The following is a 15,975-nucleotide window of genomic DNA, read 5'->3' as shown; positions in this document are numbered from 1 at the left end:
GGCGTCAATGGTTCTCAGTTGTCCATTCAGATCATTTTCGTAGCTATATTACCCTTTGCGTCAAAAGAAATCTGTTTCGGAGGATAATCAAATCTGGTTATTCTCTTGGTTTATCTTTTATATTTAAGGAGGTAACTAGACATACAGGAAATTAATGCTAAATATGTGCTGCATATACCTTTGTTTTGAAGGTAGTTCGAGGAATCAGCTAGGTTCTTGTTTTCACCTTACCTGTGTTATAGCAAGTAGCAACCTGTGCGTTAGGTATCTGTTTCACATATTGTTGGCATTTAAGCTGAAAAATGTGGGGTTCACGTCCTTAAACACTGAATTTTTTTCCCACCACACATGCACTCTTTACAACAAAGATGATTAGTCTCTACATATTTTCCTTGCAGGTGAAAATATTTCAAATGGGAAATATGCAAAACAGAGTGGTACCTTTTTTAACTATGTTGCTAGTCGGGCTTTAAATAAATCATATGTGTCATCTGGATCAGTAACAAAACGTGCCAGCCCGTCCTGGTGGGAGGTCGACCTGAGGGGCTACTTCACCATCAGCAGCATCACCCTCACAGCATCAACCTACGAGAGATGGAGTAAGTTCATACAACACGTCACTTTTGTTTCATTGAGCAATAATGTGTAAACATATATAAAAAAGGTTGCACACCATATATCCCACGAATTGTTTTATATCAGTTCCAGGGCAATTCAATAATCAAAATCAATTGTATAGGATGTCACTAGTCATAGTTTTCAAGATTTACGCACTCTCGGTTATCTGAACACTTTCCATACAGTGTTGTTAATGGGAACAGTGCATCACAACACTTGTTTTACATTGAAGAAACAACAGATTTACCTAGCTGCAGGCAGGTCATGAATAACCTGACCATACAGTAAGCAACAAGGGATCTTATGTTTGACACGTGCACTGGGATATTCCTTTGTTTACAGATCTACACATGAGAAATGCCTTCGTGGAGGTGATGGACAAAGATGTCAGCCTCTGTTCTGATGTCCAGGTGGTGTTGTGTGGGAATGTGTCTAGCTCTGTCACTGCTGGGGAAGAGTTCACCTTCACCTGCAATGCCACATTCCCTGTCCGCTTTGTCCGTGTCACAAGGCCATCTACCACCAATGTTTACCTCGTTATCGGACATGTGGATGTTCAAGGGGAGGGGGCTAAGAAGCCATATCGTGAGTAAACCATTGATTCACCGTTGGCTTCACAAAAGTCAGATCGGTTCAAAGTCATAATCCCCTATATATAATATAATCCTGTGTATAAGCACAGTTAGATTGAGTGAGTTGAAATGTTTTAGCTCTGTATCTGGTTTAAGACAGGCCCAATTCTATCACTACTAGTCGTAAGAGGCGACTAAATGGATCGGGTCGTCAGTCGCGAAGACTTTGCTGATTGCATGTCACCGTACCCGTTGTCGTGGGACGTTCGTCATAACAGAAGTCACTGATTTGCCTTCCTGACTATCAATTAACTATCTTTTCTAGGTTCCTACTACAAACCGTTGAAGAACAAGAAGGTGTCTCAGCCGTTCCTTACCACGTCAGCCATGACAGCCGGAGACTGTGGCATCATTTGTCACCGATATAATTCATGCATCGACTTCAGCTACAGTGCAGTGTCGCTGACCGATGAGAACTGTCTGCTAACTGACAAAGTGTTGTCTTCATCTGAAGACAATTCTTGGACAACCTACACTATTTCCTGTATGTGAACTCTCAACTAATAGATAGCAAGCTTCTCTCACACTTTATCACAACTATAACAAGCTTCAATTTAAGATTATTATATTGTAAGTTGTCTAATATTTCTCCAACTTTGAAAGAGTTTCCATCAAATATCATGTTTGGCGTCATGGGTCTCTGGGATCATTTTGTTCTCATAAACGTTTGTGATTAATTGGATTAACTCGGTGACTTGTTGATTTCGTTTTATTGTACAATGACGGTTTTGTTTTTCTCGTCATGATTTGATTGTTTTCACACTGACATCATATTGCTTGACAGCGAGCATGCACGTACTCTTGTTTCTTTAATTCACTATTCGATATGTATTATATTACCCTTTAAGGTAGCAAAATCAAAAGTAATAACTTTCCCATCTTTTAGCAACTTGCAATGCTGATTGATGAGTTGACGCGAAATGACGTCACATTGTATCATTGGGCATTTGAGGTCACCCATTGCATTCGACGTCACCTTATGCAATCAGACCATACGCTAACTCGGATTTGAAGTTAGTCATAAATATCTCGCCTCACCCAATGATGATAATGACAAACTCTTTGGACCAAACATTCAGGTTGGTAGGTCGAAATATGACAAAAATGTAAAGCCCACCATATTTATTTCCTAGAAAGTAAGCAGGTAGGGAAAAGAGTTGGAATAGTTTAATATTACCTCCCTGTCTGGTATACAGTATGACAAACATGTGCCCGCGTTCACAAACAATTGATTTCATGACTGGCTTTGTGCTAAAATATATACACTGAGTACCTCCTGGCATATATCAACAATAAATGTTGTGCGATCGACCAGTCTGTCGCACTTTTACTAGTTGGCGTTTACCAACCAATGAACAAAGTAAAAGTGAGTGAGTTGGGTTTAAGGCCACTTTTTACACTATTCAAGTTTTGTCATAGCGTGTTAGCTTAATGTGGGAGGAAAGCCCCAATCGATGCAGGTCTTCGTTTACCACTTACTGACAAACCAAGATACATAATCGGGGTGAATATCAAATGTTCGATCACTTATAGTGTAGAATAATAATTATATTCTATATATTGAAACACTTTGACCACTAAAATGAATGTATTTTTTATTTTGTCCATATGAGTAGTTATACAATTTGAGCAGTTATCACATCAAAGGTACTGTTTCTTTACCGTAATCGCTTTGTAATGGCAACAAGCATTTATTATTATTTACACTTTTCTCTTGATCTGACACCAAGGATACTAAACACTGTGATTTTCAATATTGATTTTTCCAACAAACTAGATATACTAAGAGAGAATTATTTGCAATGACGCGGAATTTTAAACAAGTGAATCATATCATGGCTTGTTAAATATATTTATACTGTCTGTATCAAAGGGATATTCCTAATTTCTATCCGTCATATAATTTTTTTTAAAAACTACAGAAATGTTTTTTGGTAGGAAGAATGTTGAACATTGTGTTTTTGCAAGAAAATGGACAATTTTGAATGTTGACTTTGAACAAGAACGTGAATGTTAACAATATATTCCATTGTATCTCACATGGAATCCTAATGACACACTCTATGAGTCTCTGTATATGTTTTGTATATGATTTGTATCTACACCTGCTGATGTGAATAAATTGTTTTTCTATAACACCATGAAAGCATTTTATTTTCTGTTTCTTATGACAAAATGCCATGGGTTAACCTGGACCAAATTATTTCTGGACCTGTTGACAACAATACTGCCTAACTGACAGGCTGTTCAAGCTGTAATGGCCAGCTGCAACAGTGTTAACCATTATGTACTGGTGTGAGGCTATTCACAACATAAATGTCAGGTTGACAACTATAATGTGCTGAAGGCAGGTTGTTATGAACCATACATTCCGGCTGCCAGTCTGATAACAACAATACTGTCCCGTTGTCAGGCAGTAGACAACCAATATGTCCCGCTGTCAAGACTACAATGTTCAGCTGTTGGGCTAAAGCGCACGATTCCTAATAAACCTACAGGTAATTATGTTCTAAATATGTCTCACTGTCAGTATGTAAGAACAACAATGTTCCTGTCAGGCTTTATTTTAGAAACATTCAGCCAGAAAATATTTGCTTCCTCTTCCAGCAGTTCTGATAAATGCCTGCCTTACACAGGAGTAGTAATGGTGACTTGGCTTATAACACCTGAACTGACCTCACCCACCAGTTCTGATAACTTACTTCCTTACGCCGATTGGAGTTTGTTACACATTGATACATATTCGCCTCCAACAACATCATCTTCTCTGTGATATTTCGACTTTTAATAGACATTGAATTTCAATTACAAACCCACAGCCACAGCAAAGGGCAAATCCGTTTTCTCAAATCGCTTACTTGAGACTTCATGGCAGCAGCTAAAATGGTTAAAAGAGACATTGTGACCAAATGGCAACTGTATATCTTATTTTCAGTTTCAGATTATCAGCATACACAGTAGGTGGGCTTAAGAAGTACTTGCATTTGCATGTCTAAATCGCAAGTTCTAAAGTTGGGAATTTATGTCAAAATAGCTAGTAACTAAGTAAGGATAAGATTTATGGATAAACAACTATCATATTCAGTGCAGGTTCTGACACCGTTATCAGGCAAGTGTAGTGTTAGAACCTCCACCAAAACGTCGCTCTTAATTGTAATAAAGAAGTTGTTCATCCATAAATCGTATCCTAACTTAATACTCCAACTTCTAAATGCCTTCAAAGAAGTTTGCTAGTAACCATTCATTGAAAGGAGTAGAAAGGGCATCTTTAAGGATCCCAAAGGCATATATTTTCAAAACATCCAGTGAACAATAAGTTGGTTTGGAGAATGCCCCTGTAGCCCAGAAGTTAATACGGCCAATCCCTAACTAATATAAATCCAAAAGATGAAATAATGGCAATAGGAACAATCTATGTAAGAAGAGGGTGCAGTTTGACTGCGAGATGACGTCACACAAGCCAATCTCAGCAAGATGCTCACTGGTGGAAATTTTCACTGTTCAACACTGAGAGCTAAAACTCGTAACAACACATATTCGACTACGAAATATACAGTCTGCTTGTTGGATTTTATTTGTTGTTAAACTCTGTATTCAGCAATATTCCAACTACATGACGGTGGCCTTTAAAACATCGAATCTGGACCAGACAACCCAGTATTTTATGTTATGACCAACGTTACACATCCTGGGGTGCAGCTACCATCCAAGTCATCGTTCCTGGCCCGGCGATTTATTCAGTCACAACTTGTGACAAGCTGTTCCTGGGGACCTATGCTGAGCTTGGCTTCCTTCATTTCATATCCTCAATTATGCTTTGACTTGCGTCTTCCAATCTCGTACTTCTGGAAAGATCCATGTTATAGATCAGGACAGGACATGCTTGACTATACATTTTTAATGACTGACGTAACTGAGGAGTAATTAGAAAAGAATGTTATATTATTCATATACATTTACTTGCGTGTGAAATTAACGTTGAAAGCTATCCTAGACTGAGCCTCTGTTACCACAACACAACAAGCCGTCAAGTGAAGATGTTGGTCCTCCGTGTTCTCGTTTGTGTAGCCCTCTACACCAGTGTTACAAGACTACACGGCCTATTTGTACACAGTGAGTACTTTAAGGGTTTTAGAACAAATACACAGTCAACTTTGTCATGGCCTTTTTGCCCCGTATGCCGTCGGTACACTCGGTATATTCTGTACCTGCACATTTCTGCGGGCAGCGATGGAGTAGTGATATTGCCTGAATTCACTGCAGACGCCTCCTAATGACCCCTCTGTATATAGTTCGTACAACATGATAGATGACGTGAAAAATACACTTTAAGTAAGGTTAACAGACATTGGGTTTATATTTACATGTGTGTCACGACGAGTGAGCGTAATGTGATTGTTGTTGTAACTTTGTGACTTGAATCAATCACAGAAATGGTGGTATGACGCCATATGTTTTTCTCCGAATGCTGGGTCGAGATGACCCTTGACATCAGGTTGAGCAGATTGTGCTGGCGGCCGTAAACATCTCATCATCAGACGTAGCTTGTCTAAGCAAACTGCAACTTTATGTCCTTTCTCCACCATTGATAGCATTTGAGTGTGTTCAACGAGTCTGAATCCAGTTGATGGCCATGGACTTATATTCTCTCAAATTCGATACATAAAGTTGCACGTGAATGTCGATGTGTTTCATTGTTACAGACATTTAAGAATTGACCTTCACTTTGTGTGAGTTCATTGGAGTATGAACCTTCATAGAGTAAGGGCCAAACTGTATGAACGTCGGAGCTTTATGATAATTTGTTGATCACAATTTCTTAACTCAAAGGATGTTAGCCAAGATCTTAACACAATTGTATTTAGTACGTGTGACTTCATGTTTACACTGACAGCCATACAAGAACCAGCTATATCGCGGTGTAAAATAGTTCCTCAAAAAGAGAGGTGACATGGGCGTTTGGATGCACAACTTGCTCTTCAGAAACATCTTAAGCAGCACATGTGTTCAAATCATATCCTCATTAGATGAGAAAGGTCTGTAAAGAACTACCTCAGTAAGTCAGTCACAATGACAGCGCGTCGTAATACATTTACATCAAGTACAAGACGTCCAAATAACCGACACGATAAACGTGACGGGAGAGATTTCCGAAGTTGTTAATGAATCTGTGGCGGTTACATGTGTGAGTCATCATTGATCAGCTGGCCGATCATTGAAAGGTGAATAAAGATGCGTCAAACATGCGACACTAAGGTAAATTCATAGATTGCTAGAGACGGTCAATGTCAGCCTAGGCACGGATCGAGTCGATACTACGATAGTTTAGATGTGCATTTCATCGTTTGTTCATAAGGATGGGCCGCATCGAGGATATTCGTGAACAATCATGCAGTCATGCTCTCCGACATTTCTCAATGTATACTGAAACGCTGAGACCAAGAATAAAGGTTCTAAATGATCAGAAAGAACGCTTATGTATGTTTTCGTGCTAGGAAATTCCAAAGGGTTTCCCCAGGAATGTGGAAGAAATCCGTCACTGTTTACGTCATTTCAAGAACACGGTCTCGTGAAAAACGTATGAACGTCAAATTGTGTCGTTCATGCACTTATGAACGTCAATTTCGCGGTCATGTGACCGACCTCTCGTCCAATGGAAAAGTCGTATATCGTGTAAACTTCAAATTAATTAAATATGAAAAGTTAAATATCAAAATGAAACTGTTAGTGAATTAAAATTGGCATATCAGTGCCATTGCCGATGTTGCAAAGCAGTTTACTTTTCACATCCAGCATATAAAGCCCCAATTTACTAATGATGAATGGCATAGATGCTGAAGGTCAAGTGTCATAGTATATATCGTGCATTTTTTTACGTGTCATGCAAACTGCTAAACCGTTTTCTCAATTGACTAAAATATGCTGACACTAAATATGGATGCGTGAAACCATTATGAGGTTTTATTATAATTTTGTCCACTGAAAGTTGATCTCTTGTGAAGTAACTGGAAAAGAATACTACATACATAGTCATACAAATGGTGGTATTACATAGATATAGTTACTTATTGACCATTAACGTGGTGTAGTGGATAGAGCATCTGCCCGGAGAGTGAAAGGTCGTGGGTTCGTTAAAAGGCATTGAAAGAGATTCGGTTTTACTCTGCCTTTCGCTCGGAATTAAGGGCTGGACTGCTCGGAGTTATTCATGTTAAACTGCGGCATGATAAAAATGGCATTAGTCCGGCCTAGTACAAGCACACACACACACACACACACACACACACACACACACACACACACACACACACACACACACACACACACACACACACACACAGACACACAGACAAACACACACGCATGCATGCACACATGCATGCACGCACGCACGCACACTCACATGTTGCTATAAAAATGCAATGATTTCATTTCCCTTAGTTACTTATTTCATCCATTTTGTATCCCTTGTGATGAGAGAATCACAGTCAAGCATGTCCTGCTTGACTGTATTGATTTTGCCATCACAAGGGATAAATATTGCAAATCATCATCTCTCAAGGATCTTTTTTATAATATTAATTCTCATTTAGTTATTGGGTTTTTAAAAGAGATAGAATTGTTCCATAAATTTTGATAATATGTATTGTATAAAATGAAGGACTTTTTAAAATTGGTAGAATGAAATTATATTAGTTTGTTACTGGCCGTATCCTCAAAGGGGGTAGACGTAGTGTAAAATTATTGTTCCCCTGAGAGGCTATCGTAAGTCCATGTCATTCAAAGAATTTTTCTGCCTACTACTCTTTTAAACGTAGATTTTTTGTATTTTTACTTGTGGCTAACTTTGCATACAATCGCCAGTTGCTGAAGGGATGATGTAAATCCTGCTGGGATACATGCAGGTATGAAATGTACTGTAAGTCCCCATGGTCCCCAGTATGGCGGTCTACCTTCAGTTGCTGGCGATCTATAGCCCGTTTTTATAATGTAATGTTATGTACAGTGTTATTGATTTTATGATTACATACTAATTTTACATTTACTTCTGTGATAAGTCTAGTTATTTGACTGTCCCTCGTTGGCAGGTGTTTTATATAAGTTTCATTATATGTATTATATATATAACTATTGATAGTCACGATATGGCTGAAATATTGCCGATGTGACTTACAATTTTAACTCACTCACTCACTCACTCACTCACTTATTTCATATTTGTCAGTCTTTTTTTAAAATGCTATTCAACATCGTATGCTTGTCATGAGAGGCGATTTACTGGATCGGTGGCTCAAGCTTGGCGATCTTTTTTATTTGCGACTTATTGAGGGCGTGGATCATTGCTCATAATATCAATCACTGGAGTGTCTGGTCTAGCCTCGTTCATTTGCAGGCTGCTTGACTATTTATTTAGGAGTGTAGCATTAACCAAAAACCGAATGAAGAAATCAGTCAATGAGCCCTTTTCATGTTTGTACTTCAAACGGTGATGCACGCTGGATGAATGCTAAACAAAATGTAGCTATCTATACATATATAATTTTGTACAAGTATAAACATGCAGACAGAAAAAGATTTTGTCGGAAAAATGTCAACTTGTCCCTTGACATGTATAAACTATTATCGACTATCCTCATTACTGAGAGACATCCGACCACAACACCAATTGCAACCTCTACTGTTCACCTCAACATTGAAACTATGACGCAGATGGCATTAACATGAAAAATGATGGATAATTACTAGGTAGCAAGTTCGTCCTGTGAGGACAACTGCTTGAACAGCAACGAGTCAAGCATCAATCTGATGACGAAGCTAGAATGTACCAACTTTACTGTGAAACCGTAGGTACCAACGGAATACGAAGGTTGACAGGTTTGGTGGTGGCAGCGATACACTGGTGCAAGTGAAAGGCAACAGGCCGACTCTTACGGTTGTGATGATATCCTACATTCGCATTAAGATCCATACTAATGTCATCTTTTAACAGAAAAATTCAAGATAAAAACAACACATGCAACAGCAACATCCCTTTAAAACGAAAAAAATACAGGTCCACCCGTGATCCTCCAAATCGCCATGTTTGTAATATCCGGTGCCGTCACTGCCACGTGTCATTGTGTCATCACTCATCAAATATTCAGATGTGCAGTAAATGCGTGTCAATTCCCATACTAACGTTCTGTGTTTCTTGTGCTGAGTTGAGGAGTATATAATTATCTCGTTCCTTTGTTTACGAAATAGGCAGTTTCCCAGTCAATTAAACGTTGAAGCGTGGTCACATAATCTACTTTGACTGCATGAACAATGCATGCCAACCTGTCAATACATCGGGTGGACAAATATAGCATTTCAAGTAATATTTGCTAGAGTATAACATTCCTGTAACCCTGGTATTTGCCTAATGGAAATCCGATGCTCTTCAAACTGTCCTTATTAACGATCGATGATGGGTGGAAACAACATGTAAAATTAAATCCATTTGAGATTTCAAAAGCTGTTAATGGGCATTGTGGAGAAGTGAAAAATGTAGCTTATCTCTGTTGTGGCTCCATTCTTGTGGAGTGTGTGAAGAAACAGCAATTTATCTCTTTATCTCTTGTCTATCAGTCAGTTTGCTAATGTTGAGGTTGCTGTTTCAGCACATAAGACACTCAACTCCATTTGGGGCATTGTTCGTGACAGACATCGGCCGGTGCTTTCCGACATATCCGAACAAGACCTTTTGGTATAGCTGAAGGAACAAGCAGTGACATCTGTAAAACGTTTTACAAAAAGAAGGGTGTTCATGGAAATGACAAAACGATCTATCTCTTAAGTTTGTGACCTATGAAAATTCCTCGTCGTAGTAAAGCTGGAAATGTTAACATCAGAGTGGAGGTGTATGTCCCCAATCCACTGTGATGTTATAGTTGTCAACAGTTTATTCATTGTTCCCGTGGTGATACAAAACAGGAACTTTATATTTACTGCTGAAGCCAAGGTTATTCAAACAGCCTTGGAATATATTCAGAAACAAAATGCATGTAAAACCATTTCCTGTGAAGTTATCTCGCAATTAAATATCTCCTTACCATTGCTTCCCAATACAGTATTAATATCTGAGGATGATAGTGTGTTTGTTCAGTAGATGACCGGTCTTAAATAGGTTCTCCCTTCTTGGGCCACCATACGTTACAAGTTAGGTTTACCAAAAAGTCTATACGCTGTCTTTTATTTGTTTATTTGAGTGTGTCACTGTGTAGACCTTCCAATGTTGGTCATTTACTGTAGTCGGCCTTTTAACTGTGTGCTGCCTGTGATGGTTGCCTGTCTCCAGCCACCGTCTGTCTGCTGTCTCTGCTTACCACCCCTACACGTAAGAGGTAGCAGGTCTCTGACCTTTTGACCTGGGCGCTCCGAGTTCGCCTCGTGGAGGACGTAAACGTGATTATGAGTGGGCTAAAGTCCCGTACTATCTATCTCGGTCCTGGACATTGACCACACATTCGTCTGGCCATGTTGTGACCACATGGTTATACCTCCTTGCTGTTTGGTCAACATCTCTGCTTGAGCCAACAAGGTAATTTACCTGTTTACTTAGTCCAGCATGTGTGACTGTGTAGACTGACCCTCAGCTAGACGAGTTATGCAACAGATTCAAGTTCAGCTCACCGAACATGCCAAACCAAGCTGAGCTTGCCAAGAATACGTTTAAGCTGTCTATGTTCTCTTAGTTAATTTTGCAGAAATGTATTGAACTCTTTGAGTTTGTCACTGAGTTGGGAAACTATACAGACAGTTGCATTGGAGTCAAACAAAAATCTTCACTTCTATAATAGATGTTACAGACTTAATACAAGTATACTTGTAGATACACCCATTGGGAGTCTGATGGGAAGCAGCGTAAGGTCCAGGTCACTCAGAGTGTATTATCCTGTGTACACGATTCCTTGGATATTATTTTCTTGAACTTGATGATAATTTGTACACTGATATCCAGTGAGGGTTCTTGATCAATATTTGGAGGACCTCTCTTGACTCTGAACATGACTCGCATTTCGTGACATTTCCGATTCATTTGAAGAGTTATGGAAAACTCAACTATCCAAATACATGTCATATGTCAAATACACCACTGAGGTGTGCAACTAGAACATTCTAGGATATGATTAGCTGACCTTGAGGGTCAAGATTGGCCTGATATCCATGCTGCTTTCTGGATCGCTCTTCTTCATGCTGCCGTCGGATGGCAGGACTACTGCCGGGCGGCGTCAGGCAATAAATACTTACCTTTTATGTCTACTGTATGAATGGCGGGTGCTAAGGGTAGGACAGGACATGCTTACCCTTTTCGCCAACACCTGGCGTCAGTGGTTCTCAGTAGTCCATTCATATAATCTTCGTGGCTATATTACCCTTTGCGTCAAAAAGAAATATCTTTCAGAGGATAATCAAATCTGGTTATTCTCTTGGTTTACCTTTTATATTTATGGAAGTAATTAGAGAAACAGAAAATTTATGCTAAATATGTACTGCATTTGGTATGTGTCTATAGTCCAAACCGAAAGTAATGTGATTCCACCAAGATAGGATATGCCTTTGTTATGAACGTAGTTCGAGGAATCAGCAAGTTTCTTGTTTTCACCTTACCTGTAATATAGCAAGAAGTAATATGTGCGTAAGGTATCTGTTTCACATATTGTTGGCATTTAAGCTGAAAAAAGTGGGGTTCACGTCCCCTTAAACACTGAATTTCTTTTCCCACCACACCTGCACTCTTTAAAACAAAGATGATTAGTCTCTACATATTTTCCTTGCAGGTGAAAATATTTCAAATGGAAAATATGCAAAACAGAGTAGTACCTCTTCGATCTATGATGCTAGTCGGGCTTTAAATAAAGCCTATGTGTCATCTGGATCATTAACAAAATTTGCCAGCCCGTCCTGGTGGGAGGTCGACCTGAGGGGCTACTTCACCATCAGCAGCATCACCCTCACAGCAGCCACCTACGGGAAATGGAGTAAGTTCATACAGAACACATCACTTTTGTTTCATTGAGTGATAATGTAGAAACATATATAAAATAGGTTGCACACCATATATCCCACGAATTATTTTATATCAGTTTCAGCGCAATTCAATAACCAAAATCAATTGTGTAGGATGTCACTAGTGATATTTTTCAAGATTTACACACTCTCAGGTTATCTGAACACTTTCCATACAGTGTTGTTAAATGGGAATGGTGCATCACAACACTAGTTTTGCATCAGCAGATCAGCAACAGGGGATCTTATGTTTGACACGTGCACTGGGATATTCCTTTGTTTGCAGATGTTTACATGAGAAATGCCTTCGTGGAGGTGATGGACAAAGATGTCAGTCTCTGCTCTGATGTCCAGTCGGAGTGGTGTGGGAATGTGTCTAGCACTGTCACTGCTGGGGAAGAGTTCACCTTTACCTGCAATGCCACATTCCCTGTCCGCTTTGTCCGTGTCACAAAGCCATCTACCACCAATGTACACCTCGATATCGGACAAGTGGATGTTGAAGGGGAGGGGGCTAAGAAGCCATATCGTGAGTAAACCATTGATTCACCGTTGGCTTCACAAAAGTCAAATCGGTTCAAAGTCATAATCCCCTATATGTTTGAGCACGGTTAGAGTGAGTGAGTTAAAATGTTTTATATTTGTATCTGGTTTAAGACAGGCCCAATTCTATAACAACTGGTCGTAAGAGGCGATTTAACTGATCGGGTTGTCAGTCGCGAAGACTTTTCTGATTCCATGTCATCATACCCGATGTCGTGGGACGTTCATTATAACATAAATGACTGATTTGCCTTCCTGACTCTAAAAAGTAACTATATTTTATAGGTTCCTACTACAAACCGCTGAAGAACAAGAAGGTGTCTCAGCCGTTCCTAACCACGTCAGCCATGACAGCCGGAGACTGTGGCATCATTTGTCACCGATATAATTCATGCATCGACTTCAGCTACAGTGCAGTGTCGCCAACCAATGAGAACTGACTGCTTTCTGACAAAGTGTTGTCTTCATCTGAAGATAACTTTTGGACAACTTACACTAGCTTCTGTATGTAAACATTCAACTAAAATATAGCAAGCTTCTCTCACACTTTATGACAACTATGTTTAAAATATAAATATACTCTCGTTGACCCTAAAACAAGCTTCACTTTAAGATTATCATTTTGTAAGTTGTCTAGTATTTCTCCAAAAATTGATATGGTTTCAACCAAATATCATGTTTGCCATGGTGTCATATGGGACTGGGGTCGAATGGTTCTCATAAACGTTTGTGATTAATTGGATTAACTCGGTGACTTGTTAATTTCGTTTCATTCTACAATGACGGTTTTGCAATGCTGATTGATGAGTTGACGCGAAATGACGTCACATTGTACCATTGGGCATTTGAGGTCACCCATTGCATTCGACGACACCTGATGCAATCAGACCATACGCTAACTCGGATTGAAAGTTAGTCATCAATTTTCGCCTCACCCAATGATGATAATGACAAACTCTTTGCACCAAACATTCAGATCGGTAGGTCGAAATATGACAAAAACGTAAAGTCCACCATATGTATTTCCTCAATGTTAAGTAGGCAGGGAAAAGAGTTGGAATTGTTTAATATTACCTCCCTGTCTGGTATACAGTATGACATACATGTACCCACTTTCACAAACAATTGATTTGATGACTGACTATGCGCTCAAATATATACACTGAGTACCTCCTGGCATGTATTAATAATAAATGTTGTCCGATCGACCTGTTTGTCGCACTTTTACTAGTTGGCGTTTACCAACCAATGAACAAAGTAAAAGTGAGTGTGTGAGTGAGTTGGGTTTAACGCCACTTTTAACACTATTCAAGTTATATCACAGCGTGTCAGCTTAATGTGGGAGGAAAGCCCCAAGCGATGCAGGTCTTAGACGTTTACCACTTACTGACAAACCAAGAAACATAATCGGGGCGAACCGGGGTTCGAACCCACAATCAAAGGTTTCTGGCGTGTCCAAGGGACACAACTCTGCACAGCGAATCACGGCGCCTTAGACGACTGGACCATCCGTGCACCCCACACAAAGTAAGACATTTTTCACCAAGTTAGGTCGTCGGTTACATGAACATTGTTTCATTTATTTCATGGTGCTGGGATTTTATCAAAATGTTTTATGAAATTGTCGACGAAAATTCTTGAAAAACAATAACTATGCCTTAGACTGTTGGAAAAAATGTAATTGATGCGAGGTGTTCACATAAAAGCTGAAAAACAATGTCTGATCTTGACACGAAAGACAAGGCACCCTTCCTTCCGATCACTTATAGTGTAGAATAATAATTATATTCTATATATTGAAACACTTTGAACACTCAAATGAATGTATTTTTTTATTTTGTCCATATGAGTAGTTATACAACTTGAGCAGTTATCACATTAAAGGTACTGTTTTTTACCGTTATCGCTTTGTATTCAAAAGCAACGAATAGGGAGAGGCTATTGGAAGTAATAGGAATATTGATATTTGTTGGGTTCGATGTCTAAAGTTGTGAAATGGCTGAAATCTACTAAAGGTGCAAGAAACGTTTATGTTAAGTTTGCTGAAATACATATTACCTAATGTATGGCAACACGCATTTACTACTGACACATTAAAGCAACTTTTCTCCTGATCTGACAATGCACCAAGGATACTAAACACTGTGATTTTCAATATCGATTTTTCCATCAAACTAGATATACCAAGAGAGAATTACTTGCAATGAAGCGGAATTTTAAACAAGTGAATCATATCATGGCTTGTTAAATATTCTTACACTATCTGTAACAAAGGGATATTCCTAATTTCTATCCTTCATACAAAAATTCTAAAAACTACAGAAATGTTTTTTGGTAGGAAGAATGACGAACATTGTGTTTTTGCAAGAAAATGGACAACTTTGAATGTTGAATTTGAACAAGAACGTGAATGTTAACAATATATTCCATTGTATCTCACATGGAATCATAATGACACACTCTATGAGTCTCTGTATATATGTTTTGTATGTGATTTGTATCTACACCTGCTGATGTGAATAAATTGTTTTTCTATAACAACATGAAAGCATTTTATTTGCTGTTTCTTATGACAAAATGCCATGGGTTAACCTGGACCAAGTTATTCTGGTCCTGTTGACAACGATACTGCCTAACTGACAGGCTGTTCGAGCTGTAATGGCCAGCTGCAACAGTGTTAACCATTATGTACTGGTGTGAGGCTATTCACAACATAAATGTCAAGTTGACAACTATAATGCGCTGAAGGCAGGTTGTTATGAACCATACATTCCGGCTGCCAGTCTGATAACAACAATACTGTCCCGTTGTCAGGCAGTAGACAACCAATATGTCCCGCTGTCAAGACTACAATGTTCAGCTGTTTGGCTAAAGCGCACGATTTCGAATAAACCTACAGGTAATTATGTTCTAAATATGCCTCACTGTCAGGATGTAAGAACAACAATGTTCCTGTCAGGCTTTATTTTAGAAACATTCAGCCAGAAAAAATTTGCTACCTCTTCCAGCAGTTCTGATAAATGCCTGCCTTACACAGGAGTAGTAATGGTGACTTGGCAAATAACATCAGAACTGACCTCACCCACCAGTGCTGATAACTTACTTCCTTACGCCTAAGTCGTAAAGATAACTTGGCTAATAACTTACAGGG

The 15,975-nt window shown here is 39.1% G+C and overlaps 2 protein-coding genes across 2 annotated transcripts; both read left to right on the top strand.

Annotated features, from left to right (window-relative positions):
• Positions 1–213: 213 nt before the first annotated feature.
• LOC124145121 lies at positions 214–3,041 on the top strand. The gene is made up of 3 exons (XM_046514802.2): positions 214–599; positions 961–1,203; positions 1,516–3,041. Exons 2-3 carry the CDS (start codon positions 969–971, stop codon positions 1,740–1,742), a joined length of 462 nt encoding a protein of 153 aa, XP_046370758.2. The 5' UTR covers positions 214–599; positions 961–968; the 3' UTR covers positions 1,743–3,041.
• A 2,228-nt stretch (positions 3,042–5,269) lies between these two features.
• LOC125377374 lies at positions 5,270–13,264 on the top strand. The gene is made up of 3 exons (XM_048390433.1): positions 5,270–5,363; positions 12,568–12,810; positions 13,110–13,264. The coding sequence occupies exons 1-3, from the start codon at positions 5,288–5,290 to the stop codon at positions 13,262–13,264; spliced, it is 474 nt and encodes a 157-aa protein (XP_048246390.1). The 5' UTR covers positions 5,270–5,287.
• The last annotated feature ends 2,711 nt before the right edge of the window (positions 13,265–15,975 follow it).

Source organism: Haliotis rufescens, unplaced genomic scaffold (genome assembly GCF_023055435.1).
Source record: "Haliotis rufescens isolate VD_foot unplaced genomic scaffold, xgHalRufe1.0.p SCAF_9, whole genome shotgun sequence".
Classification (NCBI taxonomy): Eukaryota; Metazoa; Mollusca; class Gastropoda; order Lepetellida; family Haliotidae; genus Haliotis; species Haliotis rufescens.
Note: the sequence above shows the minus strand (reverse complement) of the source record. Positions and strands in the feature narration are given on the sequence as shown.

What these genes read in the sequence shown, in the direction of transcription:
- LOC125377374 (XM_048390433.1), top strand. Translation starts at nt 5,288, where the DNA reads ATGTTGGTCCTCCGTGTTCTCGTTTGTGTAGCCCTCTACACCAGTGTT. An exon ending in ACACGGCCTATTTGTACACA is followed by an intron (nt 5,364 to 12,567) that starts GTGAGTACTTTA and finishes CTTTGTTTGCAG; the next exon opens with ATGTTTACATGAGAAATGCC. An exon ending in GGGGGCTAAGAAGCCATATC is followed by an intron (nt 12,811 to 13,109) that starts GTGAGTAAACCA and finishes TATATTTTATAG; the next exon opens with GTTCCTACTACAAACCGCTG.
- LOC124145121 (XM_046514802.2), top strand. Translation starts at nt 969, where the DNA reads ATGAGAAATGCCTTCGTGGAGGTGATGGACAAAGATGTCAGCCTCTGT. An exon ending in GGGGGCTAAGAAGCCATATC is followed by an intron (nt 1,204 to 1,515) that starts GTGAGTAAACCA and finishes TATCTTTTCTAG; the next exon opens with GTTCCTACTACAAACCGTTG.